The sequence below is a fragment of the Macadamia integrifolia genome, chromosome 7 (genome assembly GCF_013358625.1).
Source record: "Macadamia integrifolia cultivar HAES 741 chromosome 7, SCU_Mint_v3, whole genome shotgun sequence".
NCBI lineage: Eukaryota > Viridiplantae > Streptophyta > Magnoliopsida > Proteales > Proteaceae > Macadamia > Macadamia integrifolia.
Window position 1 is genome coordinate 7,271,265 of NC_056563.1, and position 22,658 is coordinate 7,293,922.

Consider the following 22,658-nt stretch of genomic DNA (forward strand, 5'->3'; position numbering starts at 1 on the left):
CCCCCCCCCCCCCCTTCCCCCTTTCTTTATGTGTATCCCCCTTCTTTTCCACTGGCTCTAGTTGGATGTGCCTCCTAGGCTGCTGATCTTGTTGAGGATCTGGATTGGTTGTATTTTGCTTTTGTTTGGCTTTGCCTCCCCCCCCCCCCCTTTGCTTCCCCTCTTGTTTATTCTTCCCTTCTTGGTAATGAACTTATTTATTCATCCAAAAGAAAAAACAGAACCTCAAGTAATTTATACACCCCTTCCATATTATTCGCAATCCATTAGATGGTATTAATGTTAATTTATGCACTTAAAACATTAGAATGTGGTTGCTAGATTTGAATGCATCATAGATATTAAAATCTCTGTTAGTTGCCAAGTCATTGAATAAAATAATAAAGCAGTCAGAAATATCGTGTGAAAAGTGCAGTTCATCAACCCCAAAAAATTGTGTAAACATACAAGAATAGAAAGTAGGGTCATTAAATCAAGGAATATAGTCAGATAATCAGTAAACTACCTGGTGAATTTCGATAAACAATGACAGTTAAGGAGAAAACGGATAAAGAAAGAATACCTGAATAAACTGAATCAATTTTGCTAGACTTTCCGGCCAAAGGAGATGGAGGAGGCGAAGTTACCAAAGTAGAATTTGAAGAAGAATCCGATTTACTATCCAGCAAGTTAGTAGGGGGAGAGAAAGCCAAAGTACTACCGTTTGCCTCCTGATTAACAACCTTTGAGGTGTTAGACAAGCCTGAAAAAGGCGGTGGAGTAATCTCAGCTTCCAAAACCTTAGGAGAAACCGAAATACTAATGGGGTTTTTGGATTCTCGGCTCGAATCGGAGGCCAATGTTTTCTGATCAATCTTCTTGGCCTTCGGTGAATTGGGATAATCAAAACTGACAGACCCTGCTCCTCCTTTTGAATCAGAACGTGACTTTGGAACCTCTATGATTAACTCCTTATTTACCACATTATCGGCAACAGAAGATGGTTTCTGATCCGCAAAACCGCCATTACCATCTTGTGAAGCTTCAGGCAGTACAGATTTCATCGAATGGTCAATCCCAAGTAGATACCCTTGAACAGTAGAACCTATAGGATACGAAATCAGAACCCACGAAGCAAAAATCAAGAACAAAGCTAATCCTCCCCCTGAAACTACAATGGAAGAAAGTGTCCGCGGAAATGCGGCCATAGTTGAAAACCGTTTTCTTGGCGAAGATATAGTCGTGGCTCTGCAAAAACAATATTCCATTATTCTACAGAAACCATTGTCTTCAAGGGTAAGCTTAGAATCTTGAGATCCCTTCTCTCAGCTAACTCAGAATCTGAATCTACCAATATCTCCTCCCCCATTCGCCTGAAACTTCATGGAGATTTCTGCAAGTTGAAGCTCATAGATTCAACTCTCTGACTCACACTAATATTGGAACATTCCTCATAAATCTTGGATTTCCCCCTTCCAACACTAAATTAAACTCAATTTAACTAAAGTACCAACACAAAAAACCAAACCCAGATGAAAGAAATGAAAAAGAGAGAATAATCCTTCAATCAAACATCAAAACCAAGCGAAGAAGGCAAGACAGCAAATCTCAAATCTTCAACTGAACTTCCAGAAGCAAACACAAACAAGAACAACAACAACAACAACAGATCAGGTGAATTTGGTTCAATTTACTATTTTTAATCTCTTTTTTCCTGTTGGGACTTAAGGAAAACAGAGGGCTAACCTGAGAAATACCAGCGATCGAAACACCCAAAAAAAAAAAAGGACGATTTACGTAAATATATAACAAAACGAGGTTAGATGGTTTGATAAGTTAGTGTCCAGTATTTATGACAACCATATTTTCTGTGAAACTCCCAAAATACCCTTCCCATTTGACAGTTGATTACCAATGTGTCAATCCGTTAGTTAGGTTCGGTTTCAGTTCAGTTTCATTGGTTTAAGTGTGAGAATGAGTGAAGCCAAAACATGAACCAATAAGGATTCGATTTGATTTTGGTTATCAGTTTATTATTGTTTTGGTTTCAATTTTACTATGATTTATCGTGTTAATATATTCAGAAGTATAATTTTTTTCTTAATAAACTTTGGAATGATATCCATTTCTTATCGGGTTTATTGATTTTGGTCTCATTTTTTAAGTTCAATTCAGTATTTTATCGGTTTCAATGCAATCCGATTTGATTACAATCTCACAAAACCTCAGTCCGAAATATAATTCAATAAGCTTATATCTGTTGTGATTGACTGTGTGGATTTGGGCTAGCTTTTGACACCCCTATAATTATGGAAAAAAGAAGCCTAAAAGGTGGCATGGTCTTTGCACTAGACCCAAGGGGGGTTGAAGTGATCACTTCTCCCATCATGAAAGATGAAAATCTTGGCCTTTTGATGATTTTGCGTATCCTCTTATTCGCTCCACGCTAGTGTAGTAGCCATACTGCCTTTTAGGGAACCCTCTCCGGTCTCTCTAATTTGTAGGGAACAAGGGTGAGGGAATAGGTCCGATCACCATTACATCAAATCAAGTAATAGACTACCAGTTCTAGTCTAAGTAGCTTGAGCTGCTTGACCATTGGGAGGATTAAAATTTCATCCAACTAGGGTGTGGATCAGTTGAAATAAGAAAAATTAGTTGTGGGAGCTAGTGTTTGCTTGTACAATTAAGTCTCTAGACTAGAATTTCCTCCTATGTCATGTATTCTGTTGGAATTTAAGTTTCAAACTATGGTCAAATTGGTCTTTTCAAAATAGTCTTTTTTGGAATCCAAAGTAGTATTTTTGAAATTCAGCTTTCCCCCTCAAAATGTCTCTTCTATTTTTACTATTTTGTCTTTAACACTTGTGGAGTTGTTAATGAGTTAAAGACAATTCACAAAAGTTTAGTCCCACATTGCTTAGGGATGAAAGAAAACTTAGATATATATATATATATATATATATACATACATACATACATAATATGTATGGGGGTTCTTGGGGTGCTTTTGAAAGGCATTCTTCCTTGTCATCTGTGTGTGGGGGTTCTTGGGGTGCTTTTGAATCGCGCGCATGCATCCGGTCGTGGCCGAAGTTGGGTAGGGGTGTCTCACCCCTCGTAGGAAATTTCTCGCCCAAAGCCCACGTGTTATTGGTAGCTGACAAGCGATATCTGTAACCACCCTTAAACTTGACCCCCAAGTCAAACCAACAAACTCAACCAGAACTCAACCAGGGTTAGATGGTCAGTAGACTCAAGACTAACCATGGTTGATCAGTTAGCCGTTATAGCTCTGGTGCTCTGGTTACTTAACCTGGACCTGGGGATAACCACGGGTTAACCATTAGGACCTGGGAGCACTCATGAGGAGATTAACCACCTCAGCAAATCAGCCACCATACTATAAATAAGGCCCGAATAAGGAAGGAAGGTAAGTGGTTTTGAACCCTTAGAGCTCAATAGTTGTTTTTCCCTTCTCATCCCCAGTTCTGACTTGAGCTTCGGAGAGCCTTTTCCATAGATTAGCTCGGGATTAGTTCTTCATATGTGGCCTACAGGTAGCGAGGAGGCAAGAATCTGCAGTATGAGTGTCATATTTTCAAATTCTTCATTAAGGTTGGTGTACCCGATGCTCCTTGTGAGGTTCGGGGGCAAGAATTACGCAACCTTATTCTGAGAAAGTCGAGAGACTGTTTCAACCACTTGACCACCAGGTCACAACATTCGTACCTTACCGTTGGACCAAGCACATCCCTTTTGCTGCCGACTTTAATCAAAGAAGAAAATCGATTTTTATGGAGTCTATCAAATGCGATAAAAAGACCCACTAAGGAGCAAAATTGTTAAGGCTTTTCTAAGCTGCTAGTGGAGTGAAGGAAGGGATTTGATCCCTTATAAACAGGAAGTAATTATCAGAATTGCAGCTCATACTACGCAGCCAGTTTGAGAGAGAAAGGAGTTAGTTCGCGAGAGAGATTTGATGCTGCAAAGCCTTGAATATTATCTTATTGTGTGCATGATGTTCTGAGGGAGGAAGAAGAAAGTAACTAAAGCTGCTGTCTCTATTACTGTTTTACTCAAAGGTTGATTAGCTATTGCCATGGCCTCTTTATATATAAAAATGTCTTTAAAAATTCGTAAATAGGAACTTGGTTGCTGTTATTTTTATTTATCAAATGGTTCATTCTAATATTCAGCGTGGGGCAGTGTAGTCTTTTCGTACTCACCCGTTGTATTTAGGCGTAGAGACATTCTGTAGGTAGCATTCTTTCTTCCTCCCATGTTTTATGCCTAACTTGGAGAGCTTCAAGCCTTTGAATTTCTGATTTTGAACTCCATTCTCTCTGCTTCCTCTCAGGCGAATTTTTTTTCTTCATTTTTACCATATAACATTTTTATTGTATGGAAATATTCCCAATTAACAAAAACACAACAAAGTACTTCTAACACAAAAATACTAATTTGGAATAGAAACGTTGCATACACATCCCAATGTACCCATGGAAAGATGAATGGACCTTAGGTGGCGTCTAGTCTTCCCTATAGTCAACTGAATGTGTATTATATCCTTGGCCACTATAAGAAGTACCAATGGCAGTTGCTTGCTGCCTCCTTCCCAAACTAGGATTGGTACCTTATTCAGTTATTTGGAAGACTCATTACCAATTGAAGATTATATTTTATTTTTTCCTAAAGAGATATAATACTCTTCCAACCTAAGGCCAATCTTTCCTCAGGATGGCCAATATCCGCCTTACTGGGGTCCTTTCTGCACACTCTCAGATGGAAAAGTAACAAGGCCTTGGACCTCCTCATCTACAAAACCAAACAGTGGTGATCCAGGTTCATGGGCACCAACCCAATCAAGCTGGCTCTAAGATTCCTGTTCACCCTCCTGTTGCCGTAGTCTCCTTCATGCCAGGTCTTCTTTTCTAAATACAATGGCTTCACTCATAATAGGCCTCCCCCAGGCAGTCTTTAACTATGGAGGAAAAAAAAATTCTAACCTTGGAACCTAACTCCACTACTAATCTTTCCCAAACTCCCCGCGGAGTACAACAGTGCCAATGTGTCACCAATGTCCTCTTAACTAACCTTTCCCAAACTCCCATCGGGGACCAGTAGGGTAAGGCTGCGTATATTTTATGAACCACCCCAGACCCCACAGTGGCAGGAGCCTCATGCACCTGGTATGCCCTTTTTAAATGTAAAATGGTTTACTAGAACTCGGGTCTTAGAGAAATAAATGCAAGAGAACAAAAGAAAAACTACTTGGAGAAGCCTCTTCTGGAATGAAGCCCCGACTATAACAGTCAAATAGTTCAAAATAAGAATAAACTGTCAATCCATTAAAGATCTCTAAATGTCAATTTGGAAACTAGAAACAGAGAAAAGGAACAAGCTATCTATTTCCATCGACTAAAGTGGTGGTAAAAAGGAAAGGAAAATTTACCAAATCAAGATCTCTCCCCCTCTCTAGTTACAAAAAAAGGTCCCATCCCCCCCCCCCCACACACACACACACACATCCCCCAAGAAGAAAAAAAATACAGTATCAGCAAATCACTGCCAAGTCACCTTGAAAGGAGGCAGCTGCAAATTGTACAGACTGATGGCTGAAAATTGAATGTTCATGGGCTACAAAATTGATCTGTGACACCAATAAAGAAACGTGTTCTATGCTGAAGTTTCAGTCACCTTTCTCTTGACAATTCTCTTCCTCCTTGCTTTGAAAGGTGCCGTGTCTTCTTCAGCAGCATGGTCAGCAGTCCCTTGCTTGATACCCAGGAGGCCCAGCCCAGAAACAATGGCATTCTTAGAGATGAACCAGTTAGAAGAAGACCTGGCTACATCCTTAGATGGCCTATTGTAAGCCTTCAACAAGTTATCCGACTGAACCAGTGGATCTGCCTCTATCCCAAGCCAAGCCAGCCTTGATGTCTCTCCAATTTGAACATTCAGAATCCTGCATGGCACACAACAAAAGATTGATTATGAGACATCCTCAAGAAGAACAGTGGAAATGCCCAGTAGAGAAACCTCTCTGAGCATCTATGCATCATTTGCAGTTAAGTACTTTATTCCCCACCTGGGGCTGAATATGCATTTTACAACCAGACGATTTGTTACATTTATTATAACTGGATTGCTGCCATTTTCTGAAGAAAATATGTTCCTATTGTGATGTTGGTTATGTAGACGAGAACCTAAAACAATGCAGAAAAAACGAATGGGAATTGCAAATATGCAATCACATAATGCCCACAAAGATTTACTTGGTTTGCCAAGATTGGCGGCGTCCACGGTGAGATGAGATCTGATTCGCTATCAATGGAGTTACAGATGCTCGTTCTCACATCTCTCTCAGATTGATTACAGAGAAAAAACCTTCACTACAAATATATAGTGAAACCATTTATAAAGGTAATTTACCGAACCTCCAAATGGACCTGTCAGTTCGTCAAGGCTCTACTAGTAACAAAGATAACGCACAAGGTGGGTTGATTCCTCCGCGACCTCAGCCTCTTAATGGATAATATGCGTCCATCTTATTATGCAAGATGGATAATAAAGAACACATGTTTTTTTTTTTTTTTTCTAACGATGGGTATCCAAGCCTTCGGCCTGACTAGTCCCACGGCCCATACTGACCCCACAATCGCATGGAACGGGTCATACCGGGGTTGAATGAGTACCATTCAATTTTCATTGAAAGCAGTGAAAAGCACTAAACACCCCCGTGTGAGTGGCCCCAAGGAGGTAAGAAGAGTCGAACTCAGAACCACACGCTTCCTGTGGCGAAGGTCCCTTGCCAACTTGGCCACCCCATTGGGGTTTCTTTCCTTCTAGACGCCAAACAGCCAAATACAATGCTATTGACCAACTAGTATTCTGAAACAAAATAATATGACACCTTATTATTAGATTAGATATCCAAGAACAGGAAGGGGTTTTCCCTTTAAAGGGTCATTCAGAAACTACAAGTTCAAATTGGTCATCAATACACAAAGTCCACTCTCAGCCAAAACAATGATTGGGGAGCCACAACAATCTTCACTTAGAAAATAAAGTTCACATCTTTCTAAATTCCTGCAACCTTCTTCAAGTCAAGGCAGGTACAGTAAAGTGTCTTTGGGCATCAATAGGGTTTTGGGCTCAAGAAATATTTGAAAGACTAGTTAGAAGTCACTGGATTAGTTGCATTTCCAGCATGTCCATCCCTTTTGAACCGGACCAACACATCAGGACCCTCTCTAGTACTAGTGGTGGATCCTTCCCATTGAGATCTCTACTTTTGGCCGTTATTTCTAAACGGCAGGCTCACGTGGTCTATCCTTTCGATCTTATTTGGAAGATACAGCCTCCCCAAGGTACAAGGCCTTGACTTGGTAGGTGAATCCATGAGATGTGCAATGAATCATAAGGAATGGCGCGGAAATTTATTTTTCCTCAGCTCTGGTTGCTGTGTCGATGAGGGTGCCTCACTTTCTGATCAATCATTTGCAATGGTGATCTGTTAACTTTATTTGACTGTACTCTTCAAGATTTTATGGGGGGATGGCAGATGGTAACCACCTGGTAGGATTGGGAAGCTTCTTAGGTAACATCTGCTACTTGTATTTGGAATATGCAAGTGAGGAACAACCGAATCTTTTGACAGTACGGTGGGATAGGTCCCTTAAGCAGCTTCACGACATCATGACGAAGGCAGCGAGAAGGGCCCACTACTTTGGAGGCCTCCAGTGAGATCCAATGGACAATCTTTAGACATTTGGTATTCACTCTCTTCGTTGACACTAAGCAGATCCAGCATGTGTGCAAACCCCGCAACCCCCCCACCCCTCTAAAACACCCCCCCCCCTTATGGATGGCTAGAAAGGAACTGTAATCCTCTCAATCCAGCAAGAAACAGAAACTTAAGGGTGGCTACATCAACACTGCAGAGGCAACAGTAAGCACTAGCTGATCATAGACCAAAGGAGATACCTGTTGTGAGAGGGGAAAGGAGCAACTGTCTGTTTAGATGGTAGGGTAGAGGAGGTCCATTCAGTAGCTTCATGACATCATCATGATGAGGACAGCAAGATGGGGCCCATTACTTTGGAGGCCTCCACTGAGAGTTCGATATCTTTTTAATGTTGGTATTTAGTGATTTCTTCCTCAGCATTCTCTACTTCTGATTCAACTACTGCTGATCTCAAGGCATTGAAAATTGTTATAGGATTATATATTCTTCTCATTGACGGTCAGATAGTGCGATAGCAGGGGTTTTCAGTGTGGTAAATGGTTGGTAGCAAAGTAATATTGCTGGCCATGTAGATGTAGTCACCTTATTCAGAAACCTCAATCTCTAGGTGGACAATCTAATATACTGTTCCAATGGAGGACATGTGCTAAAGCTGGTGCAGATTCAAGGTTCAGTCAAAAGTATTGTGCAGGAGAAAGAACCAGACCTGAAGTCCCATATGGTTCAGTACTTTGGTCCAAGCTTTTGTCCTAGACTGAACCCACAGTTCAGTTCCTTTTCGTCTATGCGTGGGGCCTGTTTTTTATTTATGTTTCTTTCTTTTCTATAGTTTCGTGAATGCTGGACAAGTATCATAAATTCCCAGCCCTCTCAGCATCTATATTGTCACGTTCTTGAGAGTTTCTATTTTGAGAGAACTTGAGTTGAAAGGAACTCCAAGAATGGGAGGTTCCCTATGAGTTGTTTTTCTTATAGCTATAAACAAGGGGCAGACCTCCCCCACCCGTCACCTCACCAAAAAAAAATATATATATATTTTGACATACTCTTAACATTATGCTTTTTCTTCTGTGAGAATGTGAGATACAAAGAGCTCAGCAGCCTTGGTGGGATGCCAGTTAGATCGGTGAGATGCTGGTCAAGTTCTAGGTGAGAAGCCTAGTTCATATCCCTCTTTCTTATCCTTCTTCTTCAACCTTTCAAGGTCAGTTAGTGCAATTGCGGGTTCGAAACCCCTAGTTTTGAGTCACTATGGGCCCACCCAAATGACAACACAATTAATCAAGATAGTGGCAACTTCATAATTAAATGAATTCAGCACTCGGTTGGGAGGGATACATGAAGGCAGGGTCAGAATAGTAATTAACCTAACAGTTTTAGACTTTAAGGGAAGTATGGATTAAAAATAAACAATTTAAGAGGTAAAGGGATTTTTGTGTAACACTATCAATTCTAGTCTTATAACTAAGAGGACTTTTAACTCTTCTCCCTCTTGTTAGAGAGAGATGATAGAACCAGAAATAGAAGACTCAATCGGACTCTCTTGAGTCCAAATCCCATTAATCTCTAGGGTATGACTCACAATCTCCTACTCTACTGAATCCAACTGATGGTCACCCCAAATATCATAAGATGAAATACTATTAATGAACTGAAACTGTGTCTGGTGGCAAGCTACACGTCAGACCTGATCATCACAATAAGACTCACAGCACACATAAGCTTTCAATTTCAGACTTGGCAGTTTGAATTGCCCATGAAGGAGGAACCATAATGCAAAATCTCAGGTAGAAAGGAGAACAGAGGAGGGAGATTGATACCAATCTTGTGGAGCAATTAGCACCGCTGAAACAGAGGATAGGGACTGAGTTTAAGAAACTGAAACAGGAAAGGAACAGGAAGAAAGGTCTGAACCAATGGGGAAGAGGAAGGAGGATAACAGACAGGAACACGATGGCGACCCACGCCACACCACAGCAAACTCAAACAAATTCTTCAAGTCATTCAATCTACTCAATTGGTAGGAATACATGCATATAAATAAGATAAAACTCCTAACTGCTTTCTAGGAAACTAACACCAAAACAAGGAAACAAATCTTCTACATATTCTATTTTCCCAAAAAAAAAAAAAAAAAAAAAAAAGAAGAAGAAGAAGAAGAAGAAGAAGAAGATTACTAGATAACCCCAAATAAATAAATAAACCCCTAAATATCCTACCAAACAAACCAGAATGGACCAAGCCAGTGTCGATATATCAGAAACTTAAGCCCATCGAACTCAAGCTCTGTTGTTAGTATACTGCCTACTTCCGGGCTCTGTTTCAGCAGTACTTGTTCCCTGATTTCTCCTTTTAGAAGTTTCTAATTGCTTAAGTTTACTTTCTATGTTCTGTCCTCATTGGTTACTAAATCCAATCCTTGTTTCTAATTGGTTTTGACTTACTATTTCTAGATTCTACTTCTTGCTTTCTATTTTTAAGATCTGACCATGGGATTTGTACCAAAGTTTGAGAATCGGTAAAAAGGGCATACCCAGTGCACGAGGGTCCTGCCACTGCAGGGTCTAGGGAGGATCATAATGTATGTCGCCTTATCCCAGCTTTGCAAAGAGGCTGTTTCCCGACTCAAACCAACGACCACTACGTCGCAATGAAGCAACCTTACCATTGCACCGAGGTCCACCCTCTTTAAGTTTGAGAGTCAATACTCATCTTTAATAGACCATTTGGATAGGGTTTGTGCTAGATCTGATCACTTGTGGTTTTGGTTATTGACTTTTTCCAGTTGTGACCTATTTCCTAACCTACGGTTCTAAATATTTTCATTGGTTTTTAAATCCCAGCATTTGGGTTTTTGGATAGCCATTAAAAGCTTGGCTGATGAACTAGCCAAAAGGGAGGGGCTCATAGGCTGAACTCTATCTGAGAGATTATATGATTAGGTCATCCCCTTTGAGCCTTTGGCCTCGTAATTCTGGTTAATGAAGAAAATAAATAAATATAAATAGCAAGCAAGCAAAATTAACCTTCAGACCTCAATGGTTCCAATAGTGGGGGAAGACAAACCATACCTCAATGCAGTGCTAAAAAATAATGCCACTCCAATAACATCAAAACGGTAAAACAGTGCTCTGTCAATTCCACATAGCAGCTGACATCGCAGGTTTGCATAAAGTCCTAAGAAAGCTCCATAACTGAGTGCATTTGTACTGACATTCGGTACTGTCACAGACAACCTGGCACACAAAGCAATGGTGCCTGAGATATAGAATGGTTGTAGAACAATTGGTTTAGCTGGACAAGTGCAACAGCACCGAGTAACAAAAACTATGAAGCAAAGCATGTCCAACAACTGGTTTACCTTCCCTCCTTCTTACTGGCTGAAAGTTTTGTCAAAGCAGCTTGTGCTGCTCCAGCAGTTAACCCAACCAAACACATCTCTGCAGCCTTGTAGAAGAATGAGTGGATTCTTTTTTGCAAGTCAAATTCTCGGAGTGGATAACTCTTCTCAAAAATGTTGTTTGGAAGCTTTTGTAATGTATTCTGCAAGTCGAACCGGAAAGTATTTCCATACGAACGACAAGGAGCAAGTGACCAAACAACAATGGCACTGCAGGCTGATACTGTCAGCACATTAATAAGTGCTAGATCCCATTCCTGCTTTATCCTATCATATAAAGATGAGATGAAGAAGGCATATATCAAGTGAAGACCACATCAGATGAGTAGACATCTATTTATTTTTGACAATGAGTCGAGACATTTATTCCCATTCTCCTAATTAGATTAAATGAAATACCTTTCCCCACGATTCTTCAATTCCCACCAAACAGAACAACCAATTGTAGCAGTTTGATCTAAAAGAAGCTTATATAGGAAAGTTGGATCTGCAATCATCCTGCGAAACAAGAAGATTCAGAAAGAAATCAGGGACCGATAAAAATATTGTGAGCATATGAAACATCAAAAGTTGGTGATTCATAACCAAGAAAACCAACATATCAATTTTCAATGATATTAAATAAACAGAAGCAAAATGTAGGCCTGTACAAACAGGACATGATTTAACCAAGATGTTACCATGTTGGGACATCATGGAAACTTACGAACATGGACCAAACACATCCATCACTGTCCTATCTATAAATGACTCTATAGAGTTGAACCTCTTATGTGATGCGCACATGGAAGGTATCATGTAGGCTGTTGCGCAAAATATAATATCCTTGCCCCACAAGTCTAGCCTCATTTTCTGAATATTTGACCATACCAAATCAATTTACATACGCATTTCCACTGAAATGACACAACTTACCCTTAGTTTCTGATCCTAGGGCATATCCACCATATATAGTTATTGCATCCCATGTCACTAATATACCGAATAACATGAACCGTCACATAATGAAGATGACATGTTTCATAGAAATGAAATAAATTACAAAGACAAGAAACAATACCAGAAAATAATCATCCAATGAAAAGAGCTAAGTTACTCAGGACGGCCGTCCTGAATAATCTTCTCAAGATGGCCCAAGTCTCTGCCACGTGGCAGATCAGATTGGGCCCAAATTATGTGGACAGGAGCCCTCAAGGTCCCCAGCCGATGTGTCTATTCATCCATAACAGAGTTCACCAAATGGAAAAAATAAAGCTCTTAAGAACTCAGAACTACAAGATAGTGCAAGGGCATACATGGACAGCTGAAAAATAGAAAGATGAATGCCTAAGCACATGAGGTTATTTGATTGAACTAGTTCCCACGTCGTTAATCCAACACTAGACCTATCTATTCAACCGTCAGAATTGCTTCATCATCCTGTCGTGTGGCTGAAATTGGTGAACCAACTTGATAATCTTATCAGGTAAGCCCATCTAAAGAAACTTTTGCCCAACGAAAATTCTGCATGACACAAAATAAACCAAGCTCTAATATCAAACTATGCCAATCATTAGATAAGCAAGATCAGTCCATCCCATGAACTCCTTCATCTAAGACCATTCCATAAGAAAGCTCCTAATTTGTGAACATAAGACTAGGAACATCTACAACTTTTCCTTCAAAATCTCTCTACCCGAGTTCCACACCAACTTGCACGAAGAAAATTTTCCACAAATCCGCCCTCTACTCCCAAATATCTCATGACTGATATCTCCAGTAGTAGAAACAATAATGTAAATAAAAACTAATAAAAAAAAAAAATGAAACAACTCTGGCAAAATGACAGGCACTAGTATCAAGTATCGAGAAGATATGGATAGATACTGCTGATACAAATAGAGATTGGCCATGTCGATACTATACAAAACTGATACATAATTTTTATGCACACAATCAATACAATATACTGATACAAGCTGATAAAATACTGATACAAAGCAATACAGACCAACATGGACCGAAACACTTGATACACGGGCTGCCAAAACCCAAAAACCAAGTTTTTGAAATCAAACTTCTTCCTACTCTGAGTTTTTTCCAAAACCTAAGTGGAACCCATCTACATTGAAAACAACATAGGAGGGTGATTGAATTAGCAAAATTTTGCATCAAAGCTCAAAAAAGTAGAGATCAAACATCAAAGTCGGGGTTGAAGTATGTTAAAAAAAAAATATATATATATATATATATATATTTTTGCTTGAATCTTGGTTTTTCTTTCTTGTTTTTACAAAGCATCATATCTAAACTGAAAATTGGTAATAGATTTAAAACATCTTGAATGATTTGTGATCTATAACATATGAGGGAGAGGGTTCTTTGAGCTAGCGGGGTAGCCTATGCCCCTCACAAAGATTTTTCTCTTCACAAAAGAATTACTAAAAAACCATGTGAGGAGGCATAGGCTACGCCACTTGCTCAGATAGTCTTTCCCAATAAAAAATCATGTTTTGTTGCTCAGTAATTATTACTAATAGAGGGAAAAAGTTTCTTTGGGGGAGTGTGGCCCCTGTGCCCAAACACATGGGGGGCGAAATGACCGCCCCACCCCCATGATATGGAAAATGACGTCTCTGTTGATGCTTCCTCATGCACTCCCATTGGCCCTTAGGCACACGTAGGAACCACATTCCCCCACAGGAAACACTTCCCCTATCAATAGTTATATACTACTTCAAGATTGTTTAATATGTTATTAGTCAAGTAGTAGATGATTAATGTGTTATGTGTATATACTTAATTTATGTTACTTAATACTTGGTAGCATATTTATATTTACACATTGTTTGCTTAGTTTGGACCTTTAGGAGTTACTTACAGCCAGTATTCTAATACACAAATAGGTATTTCATTTTCAAATCTTCTTGCTTTTTTTTTTTTTTTTTTAATAACTTAGCATTAGGTTTGATATTGCATATAGAACGTGAATACAAAGATAACTAGACATTGGTTGGATATTATTATTTAGAGGAAATCACTCCCCTCTCCTGAACTATGTTGAAATATCAACTTAAGCCCACACTTTTTCAAAAATATCACTCACCTCCCCTTAAACAAAACGATTCTGTCTAACATCCCCAACTGTTTGAAATGGCTGTTAAGTCAGCTAGTTTTTTTCTCATAATGCCTAAACTACCCTCCTAAATATGAAATACCTATTATACCACTAATGAAATAGACCCCTCTTCCCCATACCATACTCTGTCGATCAAACCCACTTCCCCTTCCCCTTTCTAGCTGAACCGAATGGAGAAGAAGCTCAGAACCTGCAATTTCTCCCATCATCTTCTTCATTGAAGCGATTAGAGGTCATGATTAGAGCCCTAGATTAGGTTCTCGATTCTCATTTTTTGCATAGAGGAGGATCATAAACAGCTGAACATTATTCGTATAAAAAGCAAAAAATAGAAGAAACAGAGTATCCCCGTGGAGCGGAAGTACAGATTGCTCGAAGATTCGATTCGGATATGGACTTGGACCTCTCCAAAGTTTAATCTCTCTCTATTCATTCGATTATGAGAGTCAAAGCTGATGCAAGGACAGGAATGGAAGAAAGGATTGCTTGGTACTCGCTAAATCCAATAGTAATTCTAACTCTAGTTGCAGAGCCAATAACCCCTGCTGCTTAGAACAAATAGAAGAAAAGGTGGAGCGTTAATTTTCTGCTCAGGAAAACGGGAGAGGTTGTTGGTCTCTACAAATGGCGGATCTAATTCTGGAGTTGCAAGATGCCGGTTGAGAGGAATTGAGGAAGGAGGCCAGAAAGATTGAGGGGGATCTCGATGGAAAACTATCTTCCTAAGCCAAGCTCAGCGCAATGTTCAAACAAGGAGGTGGGTTTTCTCCTCTCCATTTTGTTAGTCATAATCTTAAATTCTCATCATCCATTCCAATTTGCACACCTAAATTTTCATCATCCATTCCTCTCCTTATAAGATTCTCGAGTAGAAAAAATGAAATTATGGATCACGAGTGGGGCAAGTCATGATTTGCAATTTTGCTTGCCTATTGTAAGCACGTTTCTGTTTAGAAAGATAAGTCTCGTAGGAAGCACCTCTGGATGCATCACTCAGTGGGAAGAATTGCATCATTTGTCTTTGAATAAATCCACCCAACAGAGCCTTGCATGCTGAAAGATGCAGTTTTCTTCATAGATTTGAAATCTAGGGGCTCCAAATCGCAAAGAGAACTGAAAAAAATGAGAACCGAGAACCTAATCTAAGGCTTTAGTTACGACCTCCAATCACTTCAATGAAGATGATGAGAGAAATTGCAGGTTCTGAACTTCTTATCCATTCGGTTCAGCAAGAAAGGGGAAGAGGAAAGTGGTTTTGATCGATAGAGTATGGTATGGAGAAGAGGGATTTATTTCATTAAGGGTATAATGAGTATTTCATGTTTAGGAGGGTAGTTTAGGCATTATGAGAAAAAATTGGATGACTTAACAGCCATTTCAAATGGTTGGGGACATTGAATAGAATATTTTTATTTGAGGGGAGGTGAGTGATATTTTTGAAAAAGTGTGAAGTCAAGTTGATATTTCGACATAGTTCAGGGGAGGGTAGTGATATTTCCTCTATTATTTATTGCTTATCTATGGTGCACAATGCTTAACCACTTGTTTTGCATCTGTCATAACTCGTACGCATATCCATGCACTTATTGCACATCAAAATGTATCTAGCATCTCCCCATCATTGAGACGCCTCTAAAAACAAGTTTTTCGATATGCAGCTCTATACCAATACTTGACACTCGATCACAAAGAATAAAAAGAGAACCGATTTTCCTCATCCTTCCCAAACATGATGATGCATCAATTAGCCTAAATAAGACCCCCAGGCTGTGAAGCCTCCTAATGTAAGCATCTTTTTGCAAGCAACCACTCAAGCAAACATCTCGGTCATTAAAAGGGCCACAAAATCCCTAATGTTGTCCATAGTTGTCAAGGCATCGCCAAGGTGACGACTTGACGTCCAGGCGGTTTGCCTAGGGCCTTGCACTGTATATGTCCCCTTAAGTTTTGGCACTTATTTATGCCGAATATCATTTAAATAAATGAATGATATTATTCATAAATAAGCAAATACCCCTATTTGAATCTAATAAAAATAGTTTAAAAATCAAATTCCAAAAGGATAAAAAGTCAACCCCCCGTCCAAGAATAAAAACTAGATTTAGGTTATAGGGGCAATTTTCAACTTTTAATTGCTGGGATTTTTCTCAATTATGAAAATTTTATAAATCTTACTGTTAAAACATTGCTACAAACTAAAAAAGTCTAGTAAAATAATCTTTTGTTTTGATATCCATAAAGTTATTTTCATTCAGGAGATATTAATAGCATTCGTGCACTTTAAATAAGTTTAACATAAATTTGTCATTACAACTCAAATTTAATTATTATTAGACTTATTGGAAAGTTAGTTTTATGTTATACCTAATACAAAAAGTCTCATGTAAAAATAAAATCATTTGACCAGTCAAACTTATTATAGAACAAGCGCATTTATCTAAAGTTGATTTTTTATGACTTAATATTGATTTTAATGATTTGATGTGACTTAATGTTGATTTTTAATGACTTGATGTAGCTTAATATTGATTTTTTATGATACAAGGTATATGTAGCTTACTAAATAACGTTAGAAAATAAGGAAAATAAAAAATAACACTTGGTCGCCTTTTTCCCCTTAAGGCGGGCAACTTCTCGCCTAAGCGCTTAGACAGCCCTCCAACGCCTTGGTTTGCCTTGGCCCCGTGACAACTATGATGTTGTCCATGAAGCAACAACCTTTTAAAACTAGTGCAATAAATTGATAATAAGAAATGGACTGATTAAGCAAATGACATGTTCTCTCTCCAAAGCCTTACATCTTTCATTCTTTCATTCTTTTTTCTTTTTTCTTTTTCATTATAAAAAACAACGAGAATGAATTTATTGGTGAGAATAAAGAAAGGATACAAGAAAACAGGGCCCCAGGTCGAGGTCAACCCAGCAAGAGCTGGAATGAAAAGAACAGTATCAAATGGACCAACAACTCCTCAAAAGACCACAAAACCATTGCAGAACAACCTACCCCGATCATGACCTAAACCCCCCCTCCTGGGAAGGAAAAAAAAAACTCCACGCAACAAAAAAGAAACCTGAATCAGCTAAGCAGAATAACAAATATCACTCCAACCCAACATAAGGGGAAAAAATGAAATGAACCTTTTGTCTCTTCTTGACCAGCCATAACCTGTGCTCCATAAAGCCTTTGAAACAGTATTGGTGAGAATAAAGATAGATTACAAGAAAACAGGGCCCCAGGTCAAGGTCAACCCAGAAAGAGCTGGAATGAAAAGAACAACAGCATCAAATGGACCAACAACTCCTCAAAAGACCACAAAACCATTGCAGAACAACCTACACTCTGACCACAACCTAAACCCCCCCTCCTGGCAAGGAAAAAAAAAAAAAAAACTCCACGCATCAAAAAAGAAACCTGAATCAGCTAAGAAGAATAACTCATATTACTCCAACCCAACATAGGAAGGGAAAAAATGAAATGAACCGTTTGTCTCTTCTTGACCAGCCATAACCTGTGCTCCATAAATCCTTTGAAACAGTATGATTCAGTCACTCAATTCCTTTGAATGTAAATTCGACAAACTTAACTAAGTGATTTTAAAAGCAATGTTCTAAATTGCAGTGATATTTGCTAAATTTTGCCGAAAGTTACCGGTTTCAACAGAAACCAAGCAAAATGCAAATGAACTTAAGAGGAACTCCAGATTTTGGAGAAATAATGCGAAGGAGGTATATAATTACCAAACATCATTGACATTTCGGCCCTTTTGCCCACAAGTCATAGAGAGCTTTAGAAACTCGGATTTTTGGCAAAAACAAAAAACCTTCATTTAGCTGTTGGATCAAGGCTTGGTAATTGACATTGGAGCATCTACTTCAACATTTGGGTGCGTTTGAGCAATATTTGGACAACTTTCGAATATTGGAAAAATTAGCATAAATAAAATTTGATCGGTGTTCAATTTTTTATAAGTTAGACAACGTAGGCCAATATTTAACTTTCAAACTGTAGAGTTAGATTTACTTTCTACCCAAAAAATATTATTTTATATTTGAAAATTTAATTTTCTTAAAACCAATTTCAGAAAAAATAGGGTTAATATATTTAGACACCGTTGGGTGGTCTCTAACTTCATGGAATTGATCTTAGTTTGAATAGGAGGGTCCAATACTAGTCTGTTTTGGATTTTCCAAGTAGTAGTTTGAGTTCCAAGCATAGTTGTCAAGGGACCCAAGCATAGTTGTCAAGGCATCGCCCAGGCATCCATGCACTTACTTGGGTCCAAGGCAACAGTACGCCTTGTTGACACTCCACAGGTTTACGTTGGTTTATATTTATTACTTTGTTTTTTGAAGAATATGCTTATATTACATTTCTATGCTCTATTTATTATATGCTAATTTTCTCATATTATGCCATTAATTGCATTGATATGGCTTCTATATTGCATATAACATAGTTATATAAAATAATCATTGCTATATCACATATATCATTAATGCCTGCCCCAAGCGCCCCTTCAACACCTTGGGTGCCTAGTCGCCTTGGCAACTATGGTTCTAAGTCATTATAGGTTTATTATGAAATCAGTTTATGAAATCTATATATAGTTGTCAGGGTGTCTAAGCGATGCATGAGGGGGCCTTAGACGCCTAAGCGATGCTTTGACAAATATGATAGGTGTCGTGGCCTATGGCTTCATCCACACATTTATGAACAACAATTAAACTGTGTTGCTATGAGTGATTCATAGAGTTTCTTGGTAGATTCTCAATGGGTGTTTGATGGATTCCTTTCCTGTTTTCTCTTCTACTTTCTATCTTAGTCTCTTTCCAAACTACAGGTCATATTATCCACTTTCTTTTGCTAGCAGCAACTTTGCTTTAGTTCATATTTTCAGTCTACTTTCTAGTTCTATCTCTCTCTGATCTGCTTAGAATTGGTTCAAACTTGAGACTCGACTTTCAAGTCATCTGTTCTCTGAAATTATGTTTTGTTTCAGAGGTAGAATGGCAAGAATAACCGAACAAGCACTGTTGCTCTGTTTTCCTACTTGCACTAGGATTACTCCATGCAACCACCAGCCACTCAAGGGACAAACAAATTGACTCCACCAAAACCCACAACAAATATCATAAATCAGTCACATGTTACAGCAGAGGACTGACACTTTATTTACAGATTAGGCTGACCCCTAAATTCCCATTCATGGCATGAATTGAAATTCTTTACTTAACTTTATTTCCCAACACTCAAACTAAGACTAACACTAATAGGACTCCAACTTAGACTAGTTAAACTAATCCCATACTTGACACATGACCCTCATATTTGGGCTTACACACACACACACACATAAAAAAAAAATAATAATAAATAAAATAAAAAAATAAAAAGAAAAGAAAAGAAAAGAAAAGAGGAGGAAGAAGAAGAAGATACACCCCTCAGGACCCAAATAAGCTTAGATGGACTTTATTTTAACCAAAACAATCCCAAACCTCTTCAATTGAGGCTTAATCAGGCAGTCTTGACTGCATCACTCATTGCCTCTCAAGACCATTTCCTATATATATCCACAGTCAGAATTGCCACATCACCCTTCCATATCACAGAACTAGGTGCAATTGCCTATCCTAGAAGACCAACCAGGAAACTTTTTGCTTATACATAGATGAGAAATACCTGGAAAATAACATATTCCATTCACCTTGGGCACATTAGCCTCACCGGCCACACTGTCGCGGTGAAAACTATGACATAAATATTTGACTCTACGGTTAAAAAAAACTGCACTTTTATCAATAAGGAAATAAGAGCCATCCACTTCCCAAAGGGAAAAATTGAAACAAAAATTGTGAGAAACAAGCATCTAAGCTATGAGAAGCAGCGTCAACATAAGAAGGACTACGGTTGCAACTGATCCATCAATAACTGAAACCTAATCAGGCCAAGACAATGAGGAAAACAACTCTAACTAATTCATTAACTAGAAGAGCTGCTGCAACCAAGAAAAGAAAAATAAAATAGCAGGCACATGTACAAAAGCAACCATGCATGTGAATTCATGCAAATGTCACACCAGATGGGCCCAGTTGGCATGTAGTGAGAACTCAAATACAGATCACACCACAATGACCTTGTACGTAGATCAGGTGAGTATATGAACATATCCACTCTTTTTCTAATGAAAAAATGTTTGAAATATTGAGCTCTTTATTGAGTCGAAGGTATTTGAGAGATCTCCATATTTACCTGCCAATGAATTGCCTCGATAATCCTTGTGGTAGAGCTCGAGAAATAAATCGAGCAGTGGTCGGCCTTGCATTGATTGCTAGAAACTTCACCATTTGAGCAGAGCTTACCAAACCCTGAAAACATAATATTACCTCTAATTCTAGTTAGCACCCATTGTTGTTTGAAGAAGAAAAGTTAGTGTAAGAATTTACCATTTCATACGCTTGCCGAAGCCCAGCAGGCAAATCCATCATCGTCTTTTGCCACTCATGTAAGACAGCATCTACAAACTTCCTATCAAAAAGCTGGTAAAAGTGCAAAAAAGCGATTATTTTAAATTGCATTGTCAAATGGATACAATTTCATCTAACACATGAATCCTATTTAAATATATATAGAATTCGAGTACCTCATCAAAAACAGCTCGCATCCTAAACAATCCACCCTCATCTCCTTCATCTCCATCGTCAAAGTCACCCATATAGTCATCATCATCACCACCATCATCACCACCATCACCACCACCATGATTAATTTTCTTTCCGATATCTCCACCCCCTCCCCCAACTGCAGTCTGCATCATTCCAGAAGTTTAATTTATTTAGGTTGACATAGCATAAATAACATTAAAAAAAAAAAGCCTGAAATAATACAACATAAAGACCATAAGGTCCACATCATTTAAGAGAGGTAACAGTTTAGGATAACCGATAAATTTGAATAACATATGTTGGTAAAGGAAAGAGAAGTATGTCTACAAATTAAAGAGAATCAGACGATTTGCAGTATTTTATAGTGCTTACAAGATGGTCAGCTTTTTGGAACACAGCCATAGTAGAATATCGAAATACAAAGCAACTAAAGGCTTAGCGTGCTGCAAGACAAGTATGAAAAAGACTGTCTTGCATAAGTGTGGCATCAAAGTGAACCTGGATGTCATGTGCTTAAATGAATTTTGATTTACAATCTATTTTTAAATGTGCTTCCAAAATTAAAGTCCAGTACCAAACGATGAAACATCAGTCTCATAGAAGAAGAGGGTGCGTGAATGAGAAATTCAATGTTTCCAAGACTTATGTAGCATTGAACAAGCTGAAAGACACCCTAGTATGGGTTTAACGCAGTCCTAGTAGATAAATTATCAATTCAGAAAGGCCCTCCTCTTCCCATGCCTCTTAACTGTTTCCATCAATTTGAGACACTAATAGCTACTAATGTCTCTTCATGACCAACTACTGAAATATGAATCAGGTAAACCTAGAGAATGATTTTTTTTTCAATTGCCCATTCCTGAAAATTTGTCAGAAACCCCCCTTTGAAGGAAAATCATTACTATCCCATTGCATAAATAAAAGAAGCCGATACCCCAGAAATTTTAAGCCCGGGATCCAAATTTGCCATTTTACGAACTCAAACAAACCCACTTGGACTATTCATTTAAAAATTAATAAACCGAAAAGCATTTGAGCTAGAGCCAATTATACAACCACGATAAGAAAATCTGAACAACGCAAACCTCAGGGCTAGACTGGGATTGCTTCTGAGACAAATCGAGCTTCGACTTCTCAAGAGTCACCGCTCCGAACGCGCCGTACTGACCACCCTTCAGGACAGGAGCAATCATACCCGATGAAGATGACGATGCCGATGTTGATGATGAAGGAACGCCGCCATCGGAATCAGCAGAGGGGAGCTTGAAGCATCGCTCAAAGTGAGCTGCGAGGTCTCCATCCACCTGAGGCGGAGAAATTCCATTAATAACCACAAACTTCCTCAATTTTCTGAGGGAGATCGATCGATGAGGGCTTCGAATAGGGCATAAGAGAGGGCGACAAGGATGAAAATGGAGGGTTTTGTTGGGGATTTGAGAGTTAAGAGGCATAATTTGAGCGGTTTGAAGGACGGCAAGGGACATCCTACTCTTTCTCAGAGACCTTCTCTTTCTTCTTGGTCTTCAAGTGGAGTTTTCTTCTTCAGTTTTCATGATGAAGTGAGGGAAAAGGGAATCGCAGAGGTCGTTCGTCTCTCTCTTAAATGACGAGAGAGAGAGAGAGAGGAGGGAGAGATAGAAGGAGAGGAGGGGAGGAGATATGGGAACGAAGGGAATCAATCCGATGACTTCGTTCTCTTCTTATAAACGATCCACGCAATTTTTTAATTCCCACGTGCCTTTTATTAT

The 22,658-nt window shown here is 38.9% G+C and overlaps 2 protein-coding genes across 2 annotated transcripts in view; both read right to left on the bottom strand.

Annotated features, from left to right (window-relative positions):
- Positions 1-1,759, bottom strand: part of LOC122084125 (protein YLS7-like) — a 13,602-nt gene extending 11,843 nt beyond the window's left edge. Inside the window, exon 1 of the mRNA XM_042652199.1 lies at positions 563-1,759. Within this exon, the coding sequence (XP_042508133.1) occupies positions 563-1,247 (685 nt within the window). The 5' untranslated portion in view covers positions 1,248-1,759. The remainder of the gene's footprint in view (positions 1-562) is intronic.
- A 3,543-nt stretch (positions 1,760-5,302) lies between these two features.
- Positions 5,303-22,577, bottom strand: LOC122084620 (protein RETICULATA-RELATED 1, chloroplastic-like). The gene is made up of 8 exons (XM_042653017.1): positions 21,996-22,577; positions 20,889-21,053; positions 20,692-20,784; positions 20,498-20,613; positions 11,529-11,627; positions 11,091-11,396; positions 10,801-10,965; positions 5,303-5,947 (listed from the first exon to the last, which is right to left on the bottom strand). The coding sequence occupies exons 1-8, from the start codon at positions 22,392-22,394 to the stop codon at positions 5,659-5,661; spliced, it is 1,632 nt and encodes a 543-aa protein (XP_042508951.1). The 5' UTR covers positions 22,395-22,577; the 3' UTR covers positions 5,303-5,658.
- Between the last annotated feature and the right edge of the window lie 81 nt (positions 22,578-22,658).